A 25,610-nucleotide genomic window follows, 5' to 3' on the forward strand; every position below is an offset into this window, starting at 1 on the left:
AGGTATTCTTTCTAATAACGGAGCTAGGGGAATTAGACAGGCATTGGGGCAGGGCTTAATTCTTGGCCCCCTACTTCATGTCATACATAAAAAATAAGTTCTGTATGGATAACAGACCTTAGTGTAAATGGCAAAACAAAAGCTTTTAGAAAATAATATACGGTAATATCTTCATAATCTCAAGAAAGGTTTTTTAAACAAGACTAAAAAAAGTACTAACTCAGGGGCTTCCCTGGTGGCGCAGTGGTTGAGAGTCCGCCTGCCGATGCAGGGGACGCGGGTTCATGCCCCGGTCCGGGAGGATCCCACGTGCCGCGGAGCGGCTGGACCCTTGAGCCATGACCGCTGAGCCTGCGCGTCCGGAGCCTGTGCTCCGCAGCGTGAGAGGCCACAGCAGTGACAGGCCCGCATACCACAAAAAAAAAAAAAAAAAAAGAAAAAAATTAACTCAAAGGAAAAAGACTGAAATATTAGAGCACATTACAATTAAGAATTTCTGTATATCAAAGGACACAAATAAGAGAGTGGAGAGAGGGAGAGAGAGAGAGAGGACAGCCATGGATATCTGCAGCACATATGTTTGATAAAGGGCCTGAACTCAGAATATATAAAATCTTTTGGAAATCAACAAGAAGTCAAGACATCCCAATAGGAAAACAGGCAAAGACCTGAACAGGCACTTTACAGGAGAAGAAATCCAAATTTCCAACAATTATATAAAAAGACCCTCAAAGTTACTAGTAATCCAGGAATTATAAACTTAAAACAACATTATACATCCACCTAAATGGCTTAAATGTAAAAATCTCTCAATACCAACTGCTGGCAAAGATATGGGAACTCTCCCAGGCTGCCAGTGGGAGTGTAAATTCGCCTAACAGGTTAGAAGACGGTTTGGCAGTATCTGATATAGTTGAATATAGGCATGCGCTATGACCCAGAAATTCTGCTCCTAGATAGACTGCCTCGCTGCAGATGCTACCATAGGCTGGCACACTCCCTGGGCTTTTTGATAGCTGTCATCCCAATGGATGTGAGGACAAATAAACATTTTAAGAAGAGAACTGGCCAGCAGAGGTCTGAGAGAGAACCAGACTTCCAGAGTCTAGCCCGTGCCTAGCCACACGTCTGCTAAAACCGAAGAAAATTTGTTTTCCCTATTCCTTCCCGAGTACAAGTTCTCAGGGCAGATTTCTCTGAGCACTATCCTGTCCTTACCTCACGGTCCAGAAGAGGCTAAAGCGATGCTCACCTCCCACCGGGAACTCGGCCCCCTCTGCTGCCCTGGACCCCCTCCAGAGGACCAGTCCTGAGTGCAGGCTCCCCTCTCTCCCTGCATCCAAAGGGCAGGGGCAAGGGTGCAGCTGTAACCAGACCCCATCAGAGCCGCTGAAGATGTGCCTGTGGATCAGAACTAATGGCATTAGGCGATCACTCAGGGAATAGAGCTGTAATTACTCCTTGGACGCCTTCTCCAAGATGACCACATGCAGAACACCAAGAGGGGAAAGAGTAACGAATCACCAAGTGAATTAACCGCTAGCCGCTCTAATTAGTTTTATCATTTTTCATGAAAACACTAATGAATATGAAATAATGTGGCCATGAAACCACTAAGACAATTAATGCTTCGGAGTAATTTGGGGTCAGAAAAGGATTCTAGAGACTGTTTAAATAGTCTCAACAATCGTGTGTTGAGAATTCAGAGGAAGCCCACGGCTTCAAAATCTTCTATTAGCAGGTAAGTTGCTACTTCAGGAAAAGCAACAGCGAAGTGTCTGTGGGTTTTCTTTCCTCCCTCCCTTCTTTCCTTCCTCCCTTCTTTCCTTCCTTCCTTTGCATGTTAAGCCTCCTGGTTTTGGGAATAAAGATGATAGCATGAACCAAAACAGGAACCTTCAGGGAGTGAGATGAGAACCAAATGAATGCACAGTGAGTGGTGGATCTGGGGAACAGGAGAAAGAGGCAGGGTCCAGCCATACTGAAACCAGAAAAGAGGGAAGAGTACTCAGCACTTTTTGCCTCATCGCTACCTGGACGCGGGAGAAAACAGCTTTCTGAAATGGCTCCCAAACCTGCGATCATGATGCAGATATAAGATAAGCTGAGCCTTGCTGGCGGAGCTGTAATTTTTCTACGTACAACTGTACAATTCTAGCAAATGTAGAGTTTGTGCTCAACACATACCACACTCTCCAAATGGACCTTACCCCAGCATAAGTCAGTAAGCATGCAGTCAGAACCTATTGTGAGCACAGCAGACTTCCGTGTTCTAAGCACGAGCTTAGCGAAATGCCTGTAATTGTTAAGAGTCTTAAAAGGACACGGGGGTGGGGGGGAGAGGGAGTGGTGGCAGGAGTGAATAACACTGCTGCATGTTTGACCAGTTTGCAAGGAGAGCATCCAAAGACCAATGTTGTGTCTGGCAATCTCTCTCGTCACAAATGCCACTGGTGAAAGTGACAAAAATTATGCTGAAGGATAGACCTGTCCATGTGAAATAGGGGATTATCCTGGGTATGAAGGAAATAAGATGTAAAAGTGTCAGGTGCAGTGCTAAACACTATGGCATCTCATTTAACCCGCACACCAACTATCTAGTCAGCACCAACATTATCCCCATTCTACAGAGGAAGCAACTGAGGCTCTCTGAGGTTAATGACTTGCATGAGGTCACATAGCTAGTAAGTGGTGTAGCTGGGACCTAAACTGGATCTGTCTAACCCCGAAGCTCACGCTCTTGATGACAATGCCAAGCAATACTCTTTTCTTTAAAAAAAGTATTTTATTTATTTGGTTGTGCCGGGTCTTAGTTGCAGCAGGCGGGCTCCTTAGTTGCAGCATGTTAATTTAGTTGTGGCATGCATGTGGGATCTAGTTCCCCGACCAGGGATTGAACCCGGGCCCCCTGCATTGGGAGCTTGGAGTCTTAACCACTGCACCACCAGGGAAGTTCCAAGCAATACTCTTGATATATAAAAAATATGGAAGAGTTGGTGACTCAGGCCAAGTCTCCTGCTTATGTCCAGAGAAATTACAAAGGTAATATTAATCAATTAATAGTAATAATAATGATTCAACTAAATTAGCAAGTATTCACAATTGAACAGTTGTTCTGAGCATCTATATGCATTAGCTTATTTAAGGCTCACAATAACCTTATGATAGACCCACTATTATCTGAGGCACAGAGATTGCTATAGACTGAATATTTGTCACGCCTAAATTCATATGTTGAAATTCTAACTTCCAGAGATGATGACAGTAGTAGGTGGGGCCTTTGGGAGGTGCTTAAGTCATGAGGGTAGAAAACCCTTCTGAATATGATTAGTGCCCTTATAAAAGAGGTTCCAAAGAGCTCCCTAACCCCTTCCACCATGTGAAGATACAATGAGAAGTCTGCAGCCTTGAAGAGGGCCTTCACCCAGCCAGGCTGGCACCCTGATCTAGCTCTTCCAGCCTCCAGACCATGAGCAATAAATTTCTGTTGTTAGTAAGTTGTCTGTGGTATTTTGGTACAGTAGACTAAGACAGAGATAAACAAGATGAACCTTGAAGACTTTGAAGATTCTACTCAATTCTGAAATGTTTAAAGGCTAATTAACAATGCAACAAAAAGTACATCTTTGGAACTTTTTTTTTTTTTTTTTAGTATTAAAGCAGTGCTTATGGAATGCCAACTCTCCAATTACAGCTCTGTTACCGCAGGGTCCTTTGCCACAGAACTGAATGGGATGGCTAGTCAGGATAAAAGATGAGCAGCGTCTGTTTTTCTTGTCTTCGGTGGCAGGTGGGTGGAACTGAGAGATAAGGCCTTTCTCCTGGGTTTTGCTTCCAAAGATACAAAACATCAGGAATCACACCTCTTCTACTGGGGATGACTCCTCAGACCGATAACCTTATTTGCTTTCAAACTCAATCTGGAATTCTACCCACCTCCGCTACGCAAATAAGACTTTTGTATGCCCTAAAGGGGGCAAGTGGCCTTGAGCTGGACTCTGAACTTGCAAACAGGAATTCCGGGACTCCAGCTAATCCATGAAAGAAGTTACAGGTTTCGTTCACAATGCTCAGAATTCGAATAAATCAGCCTGCGAAACCACAGGCACAAAAACACAAGGACCTTTTGGAATTACAGGGTGAACAAGTTCAGTAACCAGGGACAGCTTGTTATGAATAACAGGAGACTACACTTGCCTACAAGGGTGTCATTTCTTCACATCCATGGGAAGTATAAGCACTGGGCATTGATTCACAGGATGCCATTTCATATGCATGCAGAACAAATCCAGCTAAACCAAGTTATCTGCCCAATGGAACTCGAAAATATTTCTCAATTGAATTTTAAACAGACCTCGATGTGAAGGAAATTTAATTAGGTAAGTAATATAGAACACAATGAAATGTCCATCAAAATTGCTTCCAAATGTTTAAAATGTTTTCCTTTTCAGACAATGTAGTTAGAGCTGCTAAGATATCTATGTTAGTACAATGTCTTGAGAAGTGGGCTTGGGAAATCAATATGATCACCTCTCTGAATTAAGTATGCGCAAATGAGAGCAACTGAGGTCCACGTAAATCAGCTCAAGTAGCCCTCTGTGTACCAGACCATTAGGGGACAGGCAGAGAGGAAGGAAGATGCAAATAAACACATTATCTGAGGCATACTCACTAATGGAAGGCATCTCTTAACACCCACATTAAGAATCAAGACAAAACCCGTCCAGTATTTTTAACACTGTTTATGATTTAAAAAAAAAAAGCATGCCAGAAATAGAACCTAAGGTTAAAAAAACAAAAAAACCAAAACAACCCTCAACAAACCTTAGACATTGTTAGAGTCACAAATGAGTAAATCTCTTGATCTTTTTGATATCACCTCCAAATTGCTTCTGTATTCATTGGTAAAATGAATAAAGTGCTGGCATTGTTTGGATGTTGTCTGCACAGAATAATGGAGATCTGGATTGGATGGCTTAACTTCTATAGGCAACAGATTTGGACTTTTTTTTTTTTTTGCGGTACGCGGGCCTCTCACTGTTGTGGCCTCTCCCGTTGCGGAGCACAGGCTCCGGACGCGCAGGCTCAGCGGCCATGGCTCACGGGCCCGGCCGCTCCGCGACATGTGGGATCTTCCCGGACCAGGGCACGAACCCGCGTCCCCTGCGTCGGCAGGCGGACTCTCAACCACTGCGCCACCAGGGAAGCCCAGATTTAGACTTTTGTTCCTCAGATGGTTGGTAGTTATTTCAGTGAAAAAAAAAAACAAAAAAGTTTAAAATGAAGTCTTATTTTAAAATACATGTAGAGGTACATGTGGTCATCTGGTGGGGCTAGAAGGGACCTCCTGTTAGGACACCAGAGCTGTGTGACCCTGGGGATCACCTGCACTTACTGAGTGCCAACTATGGCCAGCACTAGAGGGAAGATGAAGGAGAGCAAAGCCGGGCTCCCTGCCTGCTACCATCTAGGGGGAAGGTCAGGCATGGCCACAGATCAGCCTAGTACAAAGAAACATGGCTTCTAACAAGCTGGGCATAGTTTGTTACTTGTATAAAGTATAAAGTAATAAAGGGTTTTGAAATACTTCCACACTTATTTCCTATTTGTTGCCAAATCTGCTGTCCTTATCCTATCCCAACCATAGGAATGACTTCCTGCAAGAATGGAAGTGAGCTAAAATATGTGGTAAGAGGTAGATGGCAAAAAATGCCAAACCCCTCAGACTCCAATTCACCCTTTCCTGTACGAGGCTCCTTGCCATGGAATCTGGTAGTGCCCCGCTACTCTGTCTCTAGGCTCAGCCATGTGACTTGCTTTCACCAATGGAATGTTACTGCTTGTGCTTTCCCCTCTGTCATTGTCGTGAGGACATACCCAGGCTACTCCAGCGGTCCCAGGATAGGAAACATGGAACAAAGCCACCCACAGACGCATGATCAAGCCAGGCAAACCACAAAGGGAAACCCAGCTGGGATCAGCCTAGATCAGCTGAATCCTGCAGATATCTGAGAAAAAAATGTTTATTGTTTTTGTAAATTAATTTTTATTGGAGTATAGTTGATTTACAATGTTGTGGTAGTTTCTGCTGTATAGCAAAGTGAATCGGTTATACATATACAAATAGCCACTCTTTTTTAGATTCTTTTCCCATGCAGGTCATTACACAATATTGAGTAGAGTTCCCTGTGCTATACAGTAGGTTCTTGTTGGTTATCTGTTTTATATATAGTGGTGTGTATATGTCAATCCCAATGTCCCAATTTATTCTTCCTCCCCAAATATCACATGATATCGCTTATATAAGGAATCTTTAAAAATGGTACAAATGAACTTATTTACAAAACAGAGTCACAGATGTAGAAAACAAACTTATGGTTACCAAGGGGGAAGGCGGGTAGGGAAAATGCTTATTGTTAAACACCATGAGTTTTGGGGTGGTTTGCTACTTAGTATTATTATGGCAATAGGTGACTGAAACATAGCACATAATAGATGTTCAATAAAATCTGTATCTTATATCCTTTCTCTCCTCCTCCCCAACATCCAAGGCCGTCTTATCCCTCAGATCATCACTCTAGGCAAGGAATTCTGTGGAAAAGTCCTGACGACAGCTGATCAGCCCATTACCTAACAATGATCTTATACAGATCATCTCTCATACTTACATCATTCTCCGAGATGGACATACTATTCCCATTTTATAAAGGAGGAAACTGAGACCCCGAGAGGTTAAATCAGAGCTAGTAAATGGAAGAGTTATAATTAACATCCAAGCCTGTCTGACTCCAAAGCCAAAGATCGTTTGTTCTGCTGTGCTACTCTGCTGCTACTTCTATAAGATCAGCTCTGAAAGAGGCAGGGAGAAAGGAATGCTTGGTGCCTCCAATCCCTTCCCAACAGCCTAGGATAGAAGGATCTGGGTCCTACAGACACTATTCCCAGGACCTGTCACATACTCCCTCTCTTCTTAGCTTGGGGCTCCTTCCCCATCTCAGATAGGGATGCTCATACCCTAGGGACTTCTGGAGCTCTAAGGAGGCAGAATACTTGGGCTCCTGAGTTGGTGTGGCTTCCAGCAGAAAAGCCCACCTATCTCTACTGTAGATTTTCCTCCCTCTCCCCTCCAATCCAATCCTTACCTACCCCCAACTCTGCCCTTTTAACTGACTTTCCAGAATCTGTCTAGGGAAGCCCAAGTCCGAGGCTCTAGGTGGAGAAGTGGTCAGGGAGGGTGAACTCAGCAGTTCTCCTCCAGGTCCCACCTAATTCCTTTGGAGGATGGCAGAGGATGGAAGATGAGGCACCAGGAAGAAGGGAAAACAGGAGTGTGTGGTCTTTCTGGACATGGCATGTCCAGGCCATGGTACCCTAGCCAGAGAAGAGGGCAGCCTCTGAATAAGGGCTCAAGGCTCTTCAGAGAGGCCTCAGAGCTGCCTCTTGCTCTGCCCACCCCTGCCTGTCTCTGCCTCTGTGTCAGTGGAAACTTGTTTTGGCTACACAAGGCACACAGATGACAGTCACTGAAGCCAACTGCTTACCAAGCATACCTAATTATCATGCAGCACAGCAAAGCACTCAGTTAAAGGCATTTTTAAAAAAAGGTCTGGAATGTCTTAATTTAAACATTCTGTTCATATATGCCTGGTCTTCATAGTTTGTTACTCATGTAATATTAATGTCAAAACGTAACTGTAAAAAAAAAATCTCCAGGCAACGCATAATTTCCACCTAAGAGGTACAGCAAATTATCTTAGTTTCAGTTTCTCACTAAAGTTGAGATAATGGTAAAACCTCTTTTCACTCAATCGTGTATGGATATTATGAAGATAAGTGAGATTTATCCACTCAAATCTTAAAATTCCAATAAAATCAAAGGTGAAAAACGCTAGTTAATTTTTGTCCATGTGTAATTACTTAGATCAGTACTATGTAGGCAGAACTGTGTATATCCTGAAAACCTTTGAACTACTGGGTTTCAAAGACCTCAAATAACTTTACGTACTCATTTGCCAAAATAAAAGGAAATGAGAAAGAAAAAGGGTAAACTTACAAAAATGTTGACCTCTGGCTTTTTTCTTTACAGGTAAATTTAAGTCAATAAAAATCTAGGAATTTGTACCGTATCAAGTTACTGCCATTTAAATACAAATTTGGTTTACTGATAATTAAAATGACTTAAAAGAGGAAAATAGTCCCTCTGATTTGCTGATGTGTTTGCAGCCTCAAATATTCTAAAATGGTAACATTTTCAGCTGTGTGTGGAAGCAGAACCACCTTTGTTATTTACCAAGCCATCATGAGCACTGTTTTCCCCATATTAAGCTTAGGTGTCATTTCAGGTTAACTCAGGAATCTATTTTTGACTGTGTAAGCAAGTATTTCTGTCAACTATCAAAATATTTACAAAAAAGAATACTCCCATTTGAAGAGTAGAGGCTAAAGATGTAAAAAAAAAAAAAAAAAAGAAAAAGAGTAGAGTCTAGAAAAGAATGCCAGCTATAAGTAGACATACAAAACCTAACTCCCAGGCTTCCCTGGTGGCGCGGTGGTTGAGAGTCTGCCTGCCGATGCAGGGGACGTGGGTTCGTGCCCCGGTCCGGGAGGATCCTGCATGCCGCGGAGCGGCTGTGCCTGTGAGCCATGGCCGCTGGGCCTGCGCGTCCGGAGCCTGTGCTCCGCGGTGGGAGAGGCCACAGCAGTGAGGGGCCCGTGTACCGCAAAAAAAAACAAAACAAAAAAACCCTAACACCCACACCTCCCCAACCCAGTGACTGAAATTAGGGGAGTCCATAAAAATGGCAGGAATGCATCAAATGACTCAGTTGAAAAAAAATGCCTATTCTGTGCTCAGCCATGGACCAGCAGCTGTGGGAGGCACAAGGATATGGCATCTGCCCTCCAGAGCCACAGGGAAGGGATACAGGAGAGATCTAGAGAGGGGTGTAAGACCCCAGCTAAGAAGCTGCTATGCAGTTTGGAACAGATGACTGCAACCAGAGTTGAGCAAAGGGAGAAAAAAGAATGGGCTAGAGTTTGCTGTGAATGTTCAGAGATGGAGGACCTAAGGTGGTGGCCGGGGACGATCTGGAGAGGGACAGATGAGATAAGGCATTTCGGGCAGCAGGAAGAGAGCGTGCAGGGACATCGATGTGGCGAAGAGGGCAATGTATGAGCAGGACAGCAAGAACTACCTGTTCGAGCAGGTTACCTTGGCAGACTAGAGTTAACTGGTAACACCCTAGTCTAGTGTTTAGTGATCGTTTCACATCTCGCAACTCACTGGAGATACTAGTCTGAAACTTTGGATGGGAGATTTAACCCCACTTCAAGATTCCCTTTAAAACTCATACATACATGTAGTATCTTAGCTTAGGAGGCAAATGACATCAGTGAGAACCCGATATCATGAAATATGAAATACTATCTCCAAATGATGCGCCAACACTGATGATTCTTTTTCGAATGCCATCCACTAACTTGGGGGAGTAAAATGGGCAGCAACAATGTCATATAAAGGTATTCATTAATTTATTCATGGATATTTACTGGCTGCCTATCACATGCTCTATCCAATCTTTGGTCTCACAGAACCTACAATCTGGGGCGGGGGAAGGACACTGACAAGTAAGCAGGTGATACCTATCTGTGTTCTATATGAAATGGGATAGGTAGTCCAGGGAGACCCCAATTTAGGAGACCAGAGAAAACTTCCTAGACCTTTAAGCCAAGATTTCTCTTAAAGACAAGGAACTTTAAGCCACGATTTTGAGGTGAGGTTAGCTGAGTGAGGGAAAAAGTGTTCTAGGCTAAAGGAATGGCCTGGTGTGTTTGAGGAGCTAGGAGGACAGCATGCCTTGCGCGCAGAGTAAATGGGTGGAGTGACGGGAGATGAGGCTGGAGGTGAGCAGGGGTTAGTCTATCCTGCTCAGGGATCTGTACCTTCACCAATGGTCAAAGGGAGCTAACAAAGAGTTTTAAACAACAGTGTACTGTGGTCAGATTTGGGTTCCAGAAAAATCACTGTGGCTTAAGGCTGGAAAACGGATGGGACAAGGCAAGACTGGAGAGAGGGAGACCAGTCAGGAGGCTGTTGAAATGGGTGATGCCTCCAACGAGGGCAGCAGTGGAGGGGATGGAGACAGATGTTTGGGAGGTATAGTCCACATGGCTAGTATGGCTGACCTGGGGGAAAAGGAGAGTTTGAGATGACTTCCTGGTTTTTGGCTTGAGATTCTGTGTACAAGATGCTATTACTGAGAGAGAGAGAGAATAAAAGAAGAGACTCATATTTGGTGGTGGTGGTGATGGGGGCTGGGGGTTAAGAAGAATGAGTTCACTTTGAGATGGACTGAGTTTGAGGACACCCAGGCAAAGATGTCCAGATGCAGAAGGAAACAGGGACCTGGAACTCAGGAGAGATATCAGAGCTGGAGAGAGACCTGGAAGTCCTCAGCGTAGCAGGATGACAAGCAAACAGATGCAATCTTCCAGGGTGAGTATGATGAGTGAATAAATAGAATAGCCTAGGCCTGAACGCTGAGCTAAATGGAGGGAGTCCAGAAAGGAGACCGAGAGGCAATAGCCAGGATTCCAAAAAGGAAAATTAGAGAGTACGGTATTTCAGAAAGCGTGCTCAGGAGTGTGTCACACGCTATGGAGGGGCCAAGTTAAGGTGAGAACTGAGAAGCATCCATTGGATTTAGCTACAAAGACCTCAACAGTGACATTGGTAAGAGCAGATTTAGCAAACAGGAGTGGCCAGAACGAGACAGCAAAGGCCTGGGACTGAAAGGGGAGGTGAAAAACGGAGACTGAGTTATAGCAACTCTTTTTAGAAGTGAAGGGAGGGAAGAGCTAAAGTTGGAACAGGTGTTGGGGGAGCATTAAAAAAATATAGGAGTGTCTGGAGCACAAAAAGTCAGATGGGAAAATGCTAAGAAGAGGTTATAAACACAGGAAGGGATTGGGTTCTGAGAAGGTAGGAGAGGCAGGGGCCCACAATGAGGTCAAAGAATTGGTTTTCAACAGGAAGAGTGTCTCTTCCTTTTCAGAACAATAATAAAAAAAAAAAGGATGAGAGGGGTTAACCATCAAGAGTGACTAAGGAATTCACTCTCATGCCTTGAACATGAACTGATATAAACTCTGGTATACGTTAGGAGGCATCTGAATCCAAGACTTAAAAACAAAAAAAACCCTTTAGATTTGGAAATCTGTCACTCTGTTTCAGAAACACAAAAAGGTCTTTGAATCCACACTTTTTTTTTTTTTTTTTTTTAGTATTTGGAGTCAAAGAAGACTATTGGGGAGGTACTGTTTACACTGCAGTCTTCTCAAAATATCTTTTAAAAACCACATTGAGTTCACTAGAAGGGAAATGCATTTAGTATAAGGCCTTGCAGAGTACACAGCCTTATTTTAATAAGATGCAGTGATGCATATAAAATAGACTTGAAAAAAAAGCCTTTGCTTACTGTCAAATCCATGTTTTACTGGAAAAGGTTTTGATAGTGTAACCCAACAACTACTAGGAAATGCACGCCTGCAAATTCAAAGATCATAGGACTTGAAGAAACTGCTTTAATCAGAGTTTATCAAATAGATTTAAAACCAGTTCTTAGATCTACTTCAAATATGTTCCTGCTCATTTATAGAGCAAGATTCTAGGTGTTTAGACACAGAAAATGATTTTTTCAACATTGAGAGTGAACGCTCTGCCAGATTTGTTTTGTTTGGGGCTGGATTTTCTTCCTTTCATCCAAGAGCCACTTGGAATTTAAATATGAATTGTCACAGCGAAGAAAATCTCATCTATCATGCCCTTGACTTTCTGTTTAAAGGGAACTTGTCTGTTCCTATGCTCCACCTCCCCGAGAACCACTTTAACAATAAATTAGGCTTGAACGAAAGTTTCTTGATATAAAGCAAAAGGTTTACATTTAATTAGCTTTGGGAAGTCAAGGGCCATTTTACTAGAAACCTAAAGAGATGCGAGTTGTGCTTAATCACAGACCAAAAGGACCCACCTGCCTCCTTTCTCTGTAATAAAAACACAAATAAAGCAGAGCTACTGAATGAAAACAGCCAGAGTCAGGGGTCAGTGCCTAATGTCAGCTCTCACCGTGGCCAGGGCCATGTGACTCCGTTGTGTGGCCTCGTGGAAGTGACACAACCCTTGGCCCACAGAAGCGGTGGAGAGGTTCCTCTTAAAGACAGCCCCATCAAGGAAAACTCTAAAGAAATCAAACCCACTTTCTAGATTTATTGGAGGTAGCCTGGCAACACTACTGCTGATATTATGTGAGAATCTTGCTTCATCTAATGAAAACCATGTTTGCGAAACTCACGTGGAGGCAGGGGTGGGGGGGGGAGGGGAAATCCGTTTTTGTATATTTGTGTGAAGGGCAGCCAGACCGTAAACCTTGAAAGGAAACCCTCAATCTGAAATACCGTGCTGAGAGTAGCAGTCAGCACCTGCAGAAGCCAGGAACATGGAGAAAAACATTTCAATCCCTCCGCCCCCGACAGAGGTAATGTTCTTCCTCTTGGAAAGGAAAGGGTCCTTTAGCATCTTTTGTCCTCTCACCGCCATCGCCTCCTCTCCCTTTATTATCGCTGACCTCCCACAGAGAAACGAAGCCACGGGCCGAGAGAGGAAAATCTGAGGCCCTGTTCTGTCTGGGGCTCCGAGATCTAGAGAGCTGGAGCTACTGATCGGGGTCCTGCCCGGATTTAACCCGGTAGAGGACCCACCTCCCTTCTCTGGGGTGAGATGCCAACTTGCTCAGAACGCGGACTGGGCGCGCTGGCTGCCAGGGCCCTCCGTGGCGCTGTTCGTGGTGCTGAAGCCTGCATCGAGGCGTGGAGGCAGCAACCCACGCACAGGCGACCAGCTGTCAGGGGCTCCGGACCCAGATCCACGTGAGGCAAGTCTGGAAACAGCTGCCGCCCACAGAGCTACAGCCAGCGCCACAGTTTGGCTCCAAGTATAGCTCACTGGTTTACTTCTTTGGAACTGCAAAATGGCTGGTTCACTTTTTCTCTTCCCGGGGGGTTTCACAGAGCCCACCTCTGGCTCACCGATCTGGCATACCTCTTTCCTGATGTCCTCCCTGCCCATAGTAATTCTCTCACCCCCTCTCCTTCGTACAATACTTTGCCTTTGCAGAGCACCTTACAGTTGGTACCACCCTCACTGGCACCATCAACTGAGCCGTTTCTCTTACATACATAACCATTCCTCTTCTCTCCCACAGATATTTTTTGCCTTCTCTGCCCCTCATCTCTCAAGCAGGAGACTATTACCTCTGTGCAGGGTGGGCGAAACACCTTTACCCATCACAGCAAAACCGCTGATTTCTCCTTGGCGACAAATTCGGAGAGGCAGAGGTTAGAGTTCCAAAGGACCAGGAGAAAGTCCCCTAAGAAATTTCTAGGAAAATATGGGTAGTGGTCAGTAGGGTGGGGAATGGAGACACAGACACTAGGAACAAAGTGAAGGAAAGAGCCTGGGCCTTTGAGGTGCAAGGCTTGTTGCAGTTAGAAGACTCCTGGCAGGTGGCACTCTAGCTCAAGGTGCTTTGGGTAGAAGCCTTGACCGTGCTCCTGGTTCCACCTCAAACTTCCTTTCTGCTAAACAACCCCCTAGCCAGGTTTGGAGGTCTGTCTTCCTCTTGATCCAAGCACTCTGCTAAAAAGCACCGTTCGCACAATTCTATTTACTGTAATACACAATGATGAAGGGAACATAAATAAGAAAGAGAGGGTCAGTGGGAGGATTTTTTTCTCATGTGTGATTGACGGTGCTCAGATCAAAACTGTGTAATCATCAATAACATGATTCAGCAATTGGGAAATGCAAACAAGTTGTGCAAGGGCTTGCTTTGGTCAGAGCCCTGGAGGGGCCCACGGGGCTGGGCCAAGCTTGAAGAGGGCAGTGCCAACAGGATGCCCTCCCTCCCACCAGGGCAGAGCTGGCTGTGCCTACAGCCTGACTGGCGTGACCTTTGCCTTTTGCAACACACATGCAGTTGGGCCGGCGTTAATGGCACTTTGCAGGGAGCTCCAATTGAGTAAACAAAAAATGCCTTGCCCTGTTCTAATGGAGCACATTATTCTGAGGCCTAAGCCTTCATCCAGGCCCCTGCAGCTGCTCTGCAGGTCAGTGCTACCAATAAAGCAATTAGCCAATGAGAAAACTCTTCTTCCCTGAGGGGGACTCGGAGGCTTTGTTGCAGTTGCTGTGCTTTGCTTTGGGTTTTTAAACAAGCAATCCAGGTTGATCTGAGCCTCTTACATCAGACTCCAGGATGAAGACACTGAAATTGTGTGTTTGCTGAGTGTGATCTTTTAAGGAACTGGTCCCTTGTTCAACACAGACTGGAAAGCTCACTGCTTCCTGTTCAATTAACCTGAACCATAGCTGAACTCTGCCCTTTGAACTCACTCTGCAGATAAATACATTAGCTCACCTAAGGAATCATTAATATTTTTCAATCACATAAAACAAACATGAATGTCTGAACACAACCCAAGAGATAGCCAATTAGGAATAGCACATGGAACATGTTGAAAAAAAAATCACAAATGGATGTTATTTACGGAACAAAAAGGGTCAAGGAAGAAATAAAACGGATCATGCCAACAGTTCTGGAAACAAAGGCGACTTTCATTTTCATTTCTGCAAACACAAAGGGTACTGAGCAATATTTAGCAATTCCTGTTCCATCTACACTGCTCAATAAGAAAAAGTTGTACCCTACTCCTGGTCTGGTTTCTACCTACTTCCATCAGGACACACAACTCCAAGCCCTTCTCTTTGAAAGTGACTTCAGTGTTCATGCTCATATACAGAGTCCAAAATATTGCATTTCTGGGGACAATTTTATTCCCAATTTGCTACAAATGAACCAAAATAATTTTTGTGGAAGTATCACTGCCTTTAAGTGAACCACTGTAAATGAACCAAGCTAGTGGCTTGATTGAAATAATTTTACAGTAGCTGATGTTCCTGTGATGTTGTTACTCTAGCATCTAAACAGATTTTGTTTTGGGGGGAGGGAAAGAGAGAGAAGAGAAGAGAAAAGAGGAGATCGCTAAATGCATCTATTTTGTCCTTATCCCTGCATGTCATCTTAGAAGAATGAGAAAAAACATTCCCCAACCAAGTCATTACACATTTCAGTCTGATTCAGTTTCACTTCCCACAATTCTGCCTCTTGACTCCTCCCCTCCTTCCCCCTTTTCATTTTTGTTTGGTTTGGAGTGTGGGCTTAATGCCCAGCTATCCTAGATGAGAACACTTAAAGGAATATCGCAAGCACAAAGGGTAAATCTATTGAATGAGGGTCTTTAACTATGTGGTTTCCTGAAAGGGAAAGGTTGGATCAATAGGATCAATAGGAAAGGTTTCCCTGGCCCTGCATAAAAGGGTAAGGGCTTCTCTTTTCACTGGTTTAACTTTACTCTCTGACAAATGCAAATCAATGGATCTGTGTTTACAACAGATTCCCTAACAGACCCAACCTGGGTAAAGCCCAGAGCCTCGCCCTGGGGGTGGGGAGTCCAAGCTTGCTCTAGGGGGATGCTCTAGGGCAGAGCTTAAGGCTCAAGGCCCTGGGGGTGGAGTGGGCTTGCTGCCCACTGGGATCCTGCTGCTGCCGCCTGTGGTCTCTCCAAAGAGGACAGAAAAAAATGGAGCAATGGAGCTCCAGACTCTTCCAAAGATGCCTCAACCCATCATAAACTAAAGCCCAAATTCCTAGGATCTGGTGAGCCAGTCAACCTTGTTTCCTACCAGTATAGATCTGGGAGGTTGACTACACAGAGGAAGCTGGAGTGGGATACCTACAATTGGAGCGGCCCATGCATTTCAGCTCTAGAATTCTCCTTCTGTACTTTCTTAGGTGGTAACTGGCTCTCTTAGCTATTACAAGGCAAACCACTGAAACCGTGGGTTCTTTCCCCCTTAATTTTACCTTTCCCTTTAAAAACGTGATGCTTTCCAGAGATTACATGACTTCAAGTCAATACCAGTTACAGAGAAATTATTTTTCTTCCTGCAGGAGAAAGTATATGTATATTTGATTACATGAGCCAAAGTCCAATGCTGATTAAATTACATTGGAGGTGTGCTTCCAACCCAAACAAAGTCTGCTTTCTACAGAAGAGTAATGGATCTTCAAATGGCGAGAGAGGCGCCAAGGTGGAACGCAGAGCCTCCCTTCCCTCCGGGACAATTTGTGTTGGACAGTTTTTCACAACCATGTCCACAATGTCCACTTCTCCCCCAGTGAGACTAGCTCTGTGTGCACAGCCCGCAGCCTGCTTCCATGCCTTGCCATGCCTCAGACGGGCTGAGCTACCCAGGCTACCTCCCTGCCCCTGCAAAAACTTGTGTACACTTCTCAGGGTCTTCACCTGGAGCGAGACTTGGAAATCAAAAGTCAAGCTTTTCCCAAAGGCACTGAAGTGCATTGGGGGACAGACTGGGTGATGAAAGGGGGTGCTGATGGGCCCCCAGCCCACCTTGAACAGGCTCTGTACCTGACAGTATAAATGTCCCTGTTGGGTTCCCGCATAGTGGTCTCTCCCCACCATGAAAAGTATCCCCTCAGAGGAAGCAATTGTCCCCAGGTCAGGAAAAACAAGGATCTCTGAGAGGGTTGGGGACAAGGATAATCCAGAATCTGTAGATGAAGTTTAAGGCCCAGGGTTCCTCAGTATTCACCCTTTTCCCCAGGGCCCTTTATCCAGACAATTATTTCTATTTATTCCCTCCTCATTTTCCTTCCTTTGGCAAGAGCCCAGAAACTAAATCCCTCTGCTTCTCCTCTGAGGTTTTCATTCCTCCAGGGATACCCCCGACAGGATACCACTTTCCCTCAAGACAGTTTCTACCGACACCAGCCACCAGCAATAGTGTGGTGGCGTCCAGTACCTTCTTCCTGAGAACCCTTCAACCCCTTCGTCTGATCTTCCTTTAGAAACAGGTTCTAGAGCCCAGAAAACCAAGAGGCGACTCTGAAGTGAAATTTTGGATTGAAGAAAGCTGGAGAGGCAGCCTCTTTCCCCCTCAGGGTTCAGGCCTGGAGCTCTAGAAGGTAAACCCTGCCCAGGGTCCCCTGTTACCTCTGGGCAGACACGTGTCTCTGGAGAGAAGTGGGGCCGCTCTCAGAGACACAGAGAATCTGGGCGGCTCAGTTTCCCCTCTGCCCCACCCTCACCGTTCACCAGGAATCCAGCCCTGTTTTAGGATTCTAAGATGGGGTTGGAGGAGACTCTAAGATTCCACCCTCCAAAACCCCACCTGCCCCTCCCAGAACCTAAGAGCCCTTCACCGGGAGCTGGAGGGGAGGGGCCCGCTGTCCTCCTCACCAAAAGGAAACCTCGCCACCCTTTTTGGTTTCTGTATCTGATCACCGGACCTAGTTCAATGTAGGTTTTCAGAAGAGGGGTAGGGCTCATTCTGACTAGGAATCAAGGAGCTGTATCAAAGCTCCCTTCTCTAAGGAAACCCACTGGAAGGAAGACGACCCCTATCTCTGGGGAGGACAGAAAGAAATGACTGCTTCCCCTTTGCCACATGGCAAAGCAGAATAACGCAAGATTTGGGGGGTTTTCTCTCTCCTTTCCTTCCTCCTTTTTCTCATTTCGTTGTTGGAGAAGGAAGGAAAACACTCCTTTTCGTCCAGGTTGAAACCTTCTCTTGAAGGAAAAGCTTAGTATTTCTAAAACTGGAGAATTTATAATTTCAAAAAACCCGAACAATTTAGTTCTTATCTCACCCCCACTACCGTCCCAGCTCTTTCTTTCCTTCATCCACCTTAGTGTTCCTTCTGGAAGAATAAGCCATTTGGCGAAAGGAGCCATTGGCAGGATGTGGAGGTCTTCCTGCCGGAGGGAAGGGACAGCTCTGAAGTTCCTTCTTTTCCCGTCAAGGCAGGTGTCTCAGAGAAAACCTCTCTACTAGGGCCAGGTCTGAGTCCCGCGTCTCAGAGGGGAAGATCTCTCCAGCTGCTGGGAAGGGGAGCTGGGGCGGGGCAGTTCCCCAGGCTGGTGTTTCTTACCAGCCGGGGCAAGTAACAAGATTCTTCTCTGGTTGTGACCCAATTAGCCCAGAGCAGACCATTCTGAGGGGTGAAGCCCAGGCCATTGTCACTGGGGCCTCGTTTAACTGTCCAACTAATGCACCAGCGTAGAAAGTCTGCGAATGGGAACATTTAATGAGAATGTTCTTTCTTAATGAAAACAAGGATGGAGCGGATCCGCGGAACAGGAAGCTGCGAGGTTAGCAGGCAGCTTTAAAGACGTCGTTTCTATACGTCTGTGTCTCTAGCTCTGCTTTGCAAGGAAGTTCATCTGTACCATTTTTTCTAGGTTCCCACATATATGCGTTAATATATGATATTTGTTTTTCTCTTTAGAGACGTCGTTTCTAAAGTTCGGCTTGGACGTTCCCGCATATGGAGAGGAGACCAAATTTCCCGGATGGTTTCCGTGGAGGAAAGAAGTTGCTCCCGGCCCTGCTGGACCAGATGCGGGCCGCGCGGGGCAGAGGCGAAGGCACGCTAAGCACGAGAGGACTCGGGCGCCGTCCCGTGCGACGCCTTCGGTATACCAACTACCCGCAGTGCCCGCGGCAGCGAGCGCAGAAAGCGGCGTTGCGCGCGCGGGGACCGGGGGAGAGGGCAGGCAGCCTGGCGACAGCAGGAAACCTCGAGTAGGAAGCGGCAGGCTGGTGCCGCGCGGGGTGAAGCAGCGGCCAGACCCGAGAACCCGCCTGCAGCTGCGGAAGCAGCGCGGCGGGAGCGTCGGGGAGCCAGGCCGCTGGCGAGCGCTCTGCTGGGAAGAGGGCGCCGTCGGGCTTACTGGAAACGCGCCGGATCAAGTTCCAGATCAATGAAATCTGGGTCTACACGTTAACATTATTGTTGCCAGCATTAATGCTCTTTTAATCTTCTAAACATTATCAGCATCGATCTCCCTCCATATACACATTTGTTTGAGAAAGTGACATAACCACATGGTGGAAAGCCCGGAATAAAAATAAATGCGCAGCCTCTCGCATCGAGGGCGCCCGTGGACTCAGGCTACTTCTCGCCCGCGGGTTCACTAACCTCCCTCGCGTCCCGCCGGCTCGGCCCAGCTCCCGCCCACCCTAATGCGAGTTGGGAAGGTGTTCTCGAGGCACCGGGGACTTGACCAAGCAAGGATGGTAGTGAGCTTTTCAATTATTAATCCGACCAGCCAGCAGGAGAAAACATCTTGTGTTCCGTACCGACGTGGTACATTCGGCCTCTCCGGCTCGGATCCCGAACTAAACCTTCGGGAGAGACTGGCTGAGCCCGGCCGAGAGGCTGACCAGAGGAAGGGGTGGGAGTCGGGGTGCGGGTCTCTGCGGATGAGGTCCCCGCCCCCGTCCCTAGGCTTAGGGTGGCCTGAGGACGTCCCCTGGAGCCAAAAGGAGCCGCGCACGCACGTGGTGTCCCTGGCAGGCGCCGCAGCGTTGTGCCCTAGCTACGCTCCGCTGCCGCGGGCGTCAGGTGGCCCAGGCGACATCCCGTTGGGTTGGTTAAGGGCCCTCCGCTGCCTCAACAAGAGGTGGCTCCGGACTGGTCGCTGGGAGCTGCTGCCTGGGGAGGGCCGGGCGTCTGTTCGCCGCGGGGACGCGAGGCAGGCTCGGGGCGGGCCGCCCCGGGAGCCCGGCTCACAGAAGGCGGAAACCTGGGCAGGGTGTGTCGTCGGAGGGTCTCTGCTCTGTCTTCCAGTTGTTGGAGGAAACCACTCCCGCCACCGGGGCCTCGATCGTCCTCCGCGAGGCGCCCATCCACTTTCTTGCCTGGGTTCTCTCGGTCCCTCCTGGTTCGTGTGTGCTTAGTTCAGAGGCCTCTTGAGGATTTGTGCTTGAACACGCTGGAGTTTGTCCTCGCCGCCTCTTGCCGGGTTAATAAAAACTGCTCTGCCGGAGCCAGACCCGGGGACCACGGAAGAGACCGAAGCCCGCATGGTTGCAAACAGTTTCGGCCCTCGCCACCCTTTATGAACGAAGTCGTGCACTTGGAGCCCATTTCTCTGAAATCTACTGTTGAGGCAATCTGAGCGCCCCCATCTTCTCCCTTCCCTTTTGCAATGCTATCCCGGGCTGTGGATACACCGAGGCGGTCAGCGCTTCTGTTGTGACGGGGGTGTACTTCACCTAAGGGTGAGGTTGCCGACACTGGCCCAAATCAGGCATCTTAACTCTGCGGTTCCTCAAACCCCTATCTGCTTACCTCTGGCAAGACCCAAAATGAGAAAGAGAAAGCGAAATTAAAAGAGAGAGAGAGAGAGAGAGAGAGAGTGAGCTGGTCTCGATGAGATGGGGGGCTGGTCGGCCTCGGCGAGGTTCGGGCCTGGGAGTCAGGCAGAGCTGCCCCGTAGAATCACTGGGATTGTTTAACCCCCAGAGCTCAACGGTGTGGGCCCTCGGCAGCGTCCTGGCGAGATTCCGATCCATACTCCTGGAGGAGAAGGGCTCAGCTTTTCTTCTCCATTTGCTCCTGTCCCCTAGCGCTCCAAGTACATAATACCAGTCCCAGCTTCTGCATCAGTGTCTGAAGAGACTGATCTACTGACCCCAAACTGAAAAGCTTCCTATGTAATAACAACCACTCAACACACTTGTAGTTGCTGATCGAATGGCCAGATAAAAAGGCTAAAGCTTTTGTCCCTTTTCAACTCTGGGTAATAAAACAGACACACATTTGAATGCCTGAGCAAAGCGGGGTCCCTCGCAGGAAATTCCCAGTCGCTGAAGGAGGCTTTCAGACTCCCACTGAGGGGGCTTTCTTGCTCCTGCTCTGAAAATCCCCGATGCTGCCTGAGGCCAGCCCCTGAGGAGTGGCCCCGGGACTCTCCCGTGGTGGGTGGTGGGACTGGGGTCCCCCAGGGATGCCACACTCTCCCCCATCCCAGCAATGCTGTTGCAAAAATGCTTGAGACCGGCTAGCCAGGAAAGCATTACTTTCCAAATCACTTTCAGACATACATTGGCAGAGGGCACGTGTTTTAAAAATCTCTGTCTTTTTCGGGACAGGCGTGAGGGGGCGGCAGCGCTCTGAGATCAGCCTGACTAGAATAGCTGTCATCCTGCCTTTACCTTACCCTGGTCCCCCCTCCCCAAGACTGGCTGCCAAGTTTCTTCTGGCTGCCTGTGCCCAAGAAGCCAGCCCTTGCTAAAGCTCACCCGTGAGGGACTAGAGGCCTTTCCAGGGGCCTAAGATAAAGGGGTACCACACTGTTTGGAATTGTCAGTAAGCTTCCAGTTTTTCACGGATAATCTCTATTCACTGCTTAATCTTTGAGAGGAAACAAGAGCAATCAGAGAAAATTGTAGGAGAGGATGAAGAGTAAAAAGCTAAATGAGGAGAAAGATAAAGTAGGTTTCTAAATCCATGCAGAACTATTTGGAGTCCACCGATGTGGGGAAGCCCTTGGCGGCGGGTCTAGTTTCTTTACCTTTTCAGATCAACACTGCTGGGAGATTACTGACTGGAGATCCGAATCCTCCAACAGCGGGCAAAGGCGGAGGCTGTCAGAGTGGAAACGCCCCCTCCCCAAGCCTGGGCGAACACGTTGCCTGTCACACACCCCAGCCCTGTCCGGCGTAAGTAGAGTGCACCCTACAAGCCAGACTCAGCGGTGCGAGGTAGCCCCGGGGAGCCGGAGAGGAAGCCTGAGCTCACAGCTCCGGAAGCGCGTTGTGTGCAGCTCGGAACCGCGCGCTACCCACTACCCGTACCTATGTAAATCACTGCCACCACGAATTGTCCGCCAGATAATCCGACGATCGGGAGAGACAGCCTCAATCCAAAAGAAGCTGCCCATCTCGGCCTGCGTCCGGGTACCATGCGCCCTCCCCAGTGGGGCGCCTGGACACTTTGCCTCTCTTGGACCGTGGCAGGGTCCTGGGGGCAGCGCAATTGCCACGCGCACCGCGCTGGGTCTGTGCGCACTAAAGCGCGCAACTGTGTGCCAGTCGCAGCCACGGCTGCGCCTTTCTCTCTGGTTCCCGCCGCCCACGCAGGAGGTTTCTGCGCTCCTAGAACAATAGAGGGCTGTACCTCGCGGCTCTGCCGCTAGAGGAGGCACAAAGAGCCAAGCCGGCTACAGAACAATGTAACCAACGCGTCGACCCGTCCTCTCCCGCCGGCCGCAAGCCCTCCCCGTCGCCGAGCTACGCGCACAATCAGCGTCCGCTTAATGCAAAGGCGGAGCCTGTAGCCCGCGGCCAAGATGCGTTAACTAACCTGCATCTTAATTTTTCTGCACCTCTTCCCGCGAGCTCCCAGTCTCTCCCGGAGGCCCCAAACCTCGGCAAATCCTGGCAGACGCTGGGAGCCGGGCAAGGGCGGCCGGCGAGTGAGGCAGGACGCTCTCTACTCTTAGTTGCTCCTCTCCCGTCCTCCCAGAGAGGTGGATGTGGCAGTCCCAACCTTCGTCCTTGTACCCTCCCCTCACTGTGGGCAGTGACAAGGAAGCTGGCCCCAGCCTGCTCTTTCGATCATAAAGTCCCCGTGCCAATGTCAAGGCTGGAAACGGGCTCGGGAAGCGCTGTTGTATCCTGGTCACCCGTTCTCCGCGTGGGCAAGGCTGTGACTCTTGTCAGTGACCAAACAAGTTTGCCTCCCGCTCCCCCACCCCAGCCCACCAACTGCCTCCATATAGGGAGACCAGGCAGCTTGGAAAACTGAAACGTATTGCCTAAGCAAGCTTGGAAATGTATTATCTAAGCAAGAGTTCAAGTGCACAGGGTTTCCAATAAAGGCAATCCCCCTTTCCTATGAGTCCTGGAAAGAGAGGGCTCCTAGCGGACACGGTGCACCCCCATCGCGACTCCCACAACTGGGTAAGGTCGGAAGGAGAGGGCAGAGTTGGCACGTTGACCAAAGTGCGAATAAAATGCGGGTGGGGGTCGGTCAGGAAGCCCAGGAGACAAGGAGGGAGGAAGGAAGAGAAGAGAAAGGGAGAACAGAAAGAAGAGAGGCGAAAGAGGAAACAGAAGAAGAAATAAAGTAGAGAAGAAATAGGAAGTGTGGAGAGGAGGCGAGAACCCAGAGATGTGGCTAAGCGCCCTCACCCGGGGCCACAGGCACCCCGGAGCCCTCTCCCAGCACCCTGGCTCCAGGAGACCCTCTGGGCTTACCTGCCAGGCGTAAGGCAGACATGCGCTGGAACTCGGGCTCCTGCAGCCACTTCCACATCCTGCGGAAGGTCTCCCTGCCAGATTTGAGTTTACTCCACGGTTTGGGGTTCCGGAGCAGGTCGGAGAGAGTCCCCTGAGACCGGCACAACACCCTCTGCGCGAAGATCGCCTGTGGGATGCTGTAGCGCTTCAGCTCGGCGGTGATGCGCTGGGCCACCTCTTTGGTGTTGATCTCCTCCAGCTGGCCTGATGTGGCCACCTGCGATCCCGAAGAGGACGAGGGTGGCCTCTCACGGCTAGGCGCCAGCACCGGCCCATGGGACTGAGCGTGGCCCGGGTGGTGTAGGCCGTTGAGGTGAGACATCATGGCCGCGGGCGGGGTGCCCAGACCGCGGGACAGGTGTTGCTCACCGCGGGTCAGCATGGCAGTGTGGTGCGCGTCGAAGTTGGGGCTGAGCATTTTGTCGTGGCCCGGCGGCCCATAGCTGGGCAGGCTCTGCTGCGCGTTGTGGAGGCCGCCCAGCCCGTTGCCCAGCGGCGTGGCGGCCAGCGGGGACAGGCTCTGGCTCATGCCGGGCATCTCCTTGTAGGGGCTGTAGAGGTTGTTCATGGTCGGGAGCCCTCGCTCGTCGCGCATGAGGGTGAAGCTGCCGCTGACGTTGCCCGACAGGCGCTGGTGGTGGTGGTGGTGGTGGTGGTGGTGGTGAGGGTGCGGGTGCGGGTGGTGGAACTTGTCCGACACGGTGGAGATGGGCGGCAGCGGCTGGAGAGGCGTCAGCGTGGTGTAGGTGTTGCTCATGCCCATGCCGGGCGGGGACGAGTCGCAGGACATGCTCATGGCATGATGGAGCGGGATGGAGAGCTCGGGCCGGTAGTCGCCGCCGTCCAGGATCGAGGCCATGCTAGTGACCATGGCCGAGCGCGACGCTGCTGCTGCCGCCGCTGCCGCCGTGCCCAGCTCCTGGTGCGCCGTTGGCGGCGGCGGCGGCGGCGGGCCCCGCAGCGAGCCAGCGGCGCCGCGGCCCGCGTGGTGAGGGCTGGTGCTGGCCAGCAGCTCCTGCTCATGGCCCGGGCCCCCGCCGCCGCCCCCGCCGCCCCCGCCGCCGCCCCCACCGCTGCCGCCGCCGGCCGGCCCGTGCAAAGTGCCCAGACTTTCCATTGTCAGCTCCGGGTTCATGGCGCAGCCTTCTAGGTCTTTGGTGAGGCATCGATAGGCGGTGTAGGCAGCCTTCATTCAGTCCATCGGGGCCCGGGGGCGGCGGGGGCGGCGGGGGTGGCCGGCGGGCTGGCAAGGCGCGCGTGGCGGAGCTCTGCCGCGGGAGCAAGGGAGGGCGCGGGAGTGCGTGAGCGTGTGGAGGGGAGCGTGCGTGCGGGTGTGCGCCCCGGGCTGCGGGCGGGCGGGCGCGCCCGGGGTGGGGGTGGGGTGGGGTGGGGGCGGACGGGGCGTGTGTGCGGGAGACGGGAGGGGGCGGGGAAGGAGGGAGGGATCACCGAGTCCCGCCGCTCGGGGCGGCACGCTGCCTAGCCATGTCCGAGCCCGCTCCGGTGCCGACGTCTTCTGTTTGGGTGAGCGGGAGCTGTCCAGAAGGGCTCTGCCGCTCGCCGGGGCAGCCAACCTACCTTCCCGGACCCGGGGCGGGGCAGTGACCGATGGGCGCCGCGAGCAGCCACTGCGTGGCCGCGACTGCCCCGGGAGGCGGGCCTCCTGCGCACAGCTGCCAATGGCTGAGGAGCGGGCGGGGCTGCGCGTTTCACGTTTGGCTGACGGCTCTGTGCTTTTTTTTTTTTTTTTTTCCTCCTTTGCCACTGGAATCAAACGTCAAGGAGAGGAAGAGAGGGAGGGGAAGAGAGGGTAGTGGGGAGAGAGGCGAGAGAGCGAGTGAGGGAGAGAAATTACGTTAAAGATGCCGCTCTGTGTCTCTCCGGAGCTGCTGCGACCTGGGCTAAAGGGCTTTGCTTCAGTTCCCCTTGCTTCACCCCAAAGCTTTTATCGAGGCAAGCCAGGAGGGAAAACTCCTGCTACGTGCTGATGTAAAAACAATCCCACGTCTCCTAACAAGCCACTTCCCAAGCGTCCCTAGCTGGGAGCCAGTAGTTTAGCCTTTAAAAATGCGGGCGCTAATGTATTCTAATGTAGGGTAAATTCCCGAGACTGGGGAGTGCGGAATCTACGGGGCGAAGGAACTCAAGCGCCCTCGCTGCCTGCTAGCTGCGGCCGGCGGACGCAAGCCCACCCGCGGCGCGGGCCGCAGTAATGCCTGCAAAGTTAACACAATAACATCATTTAATTACCCGGCGAGCCCATAAATCTCTCAGTTATGAGCCTTCAGAAGGGCCCCTGCTAGATTGCAAAACAAAACTAGAACACCAGGAGCTACGGTTTCAAGGTGACCAAATGCTTGCTGCGCGAGCGAGTTGGAAA

General features: G+C 49.6%; 1 protein-coding gene across 1 annotated transcript in view; it reads right to left on the reverse strand.

The window, feature by feature from the left end:
* Positions 1 to 24,422, reverse strand: part of ONECUT2 (one cut homeobox 2) — a gene marked incomplete at its 5' end in the record, with an annotated part of 47,410 nt that extends 22,988 nt beyond the window's left edge. The window contains one exon of the mRNA XM_082852919.1: positions 23,189 to 24,422. Coding sequence (XP_082709045.1) covers positions 23,189 to 24,422 — 1,234 coding nt within the window. The remainder of the gene's footprint in view (positions 1 to 23,188) is intronic.
* Positions 24,423 to 25,610: the final 1,188 nt, after the last annotated feature.

The sequence above is a fragment of the Leucopleurus acutus genome, assembly GCF_964270905.1.
Source record: "Leucopleurus acutus genome assembly, chromosome: 13".
Classification (NCBI taxonomy): domain Eukaryota; kingdom Metazoa; phylum Chordata; class Mammalia; order Artiodactyla; family Delphinidae; genus Leucopleurus; species Leucopleurus acutus.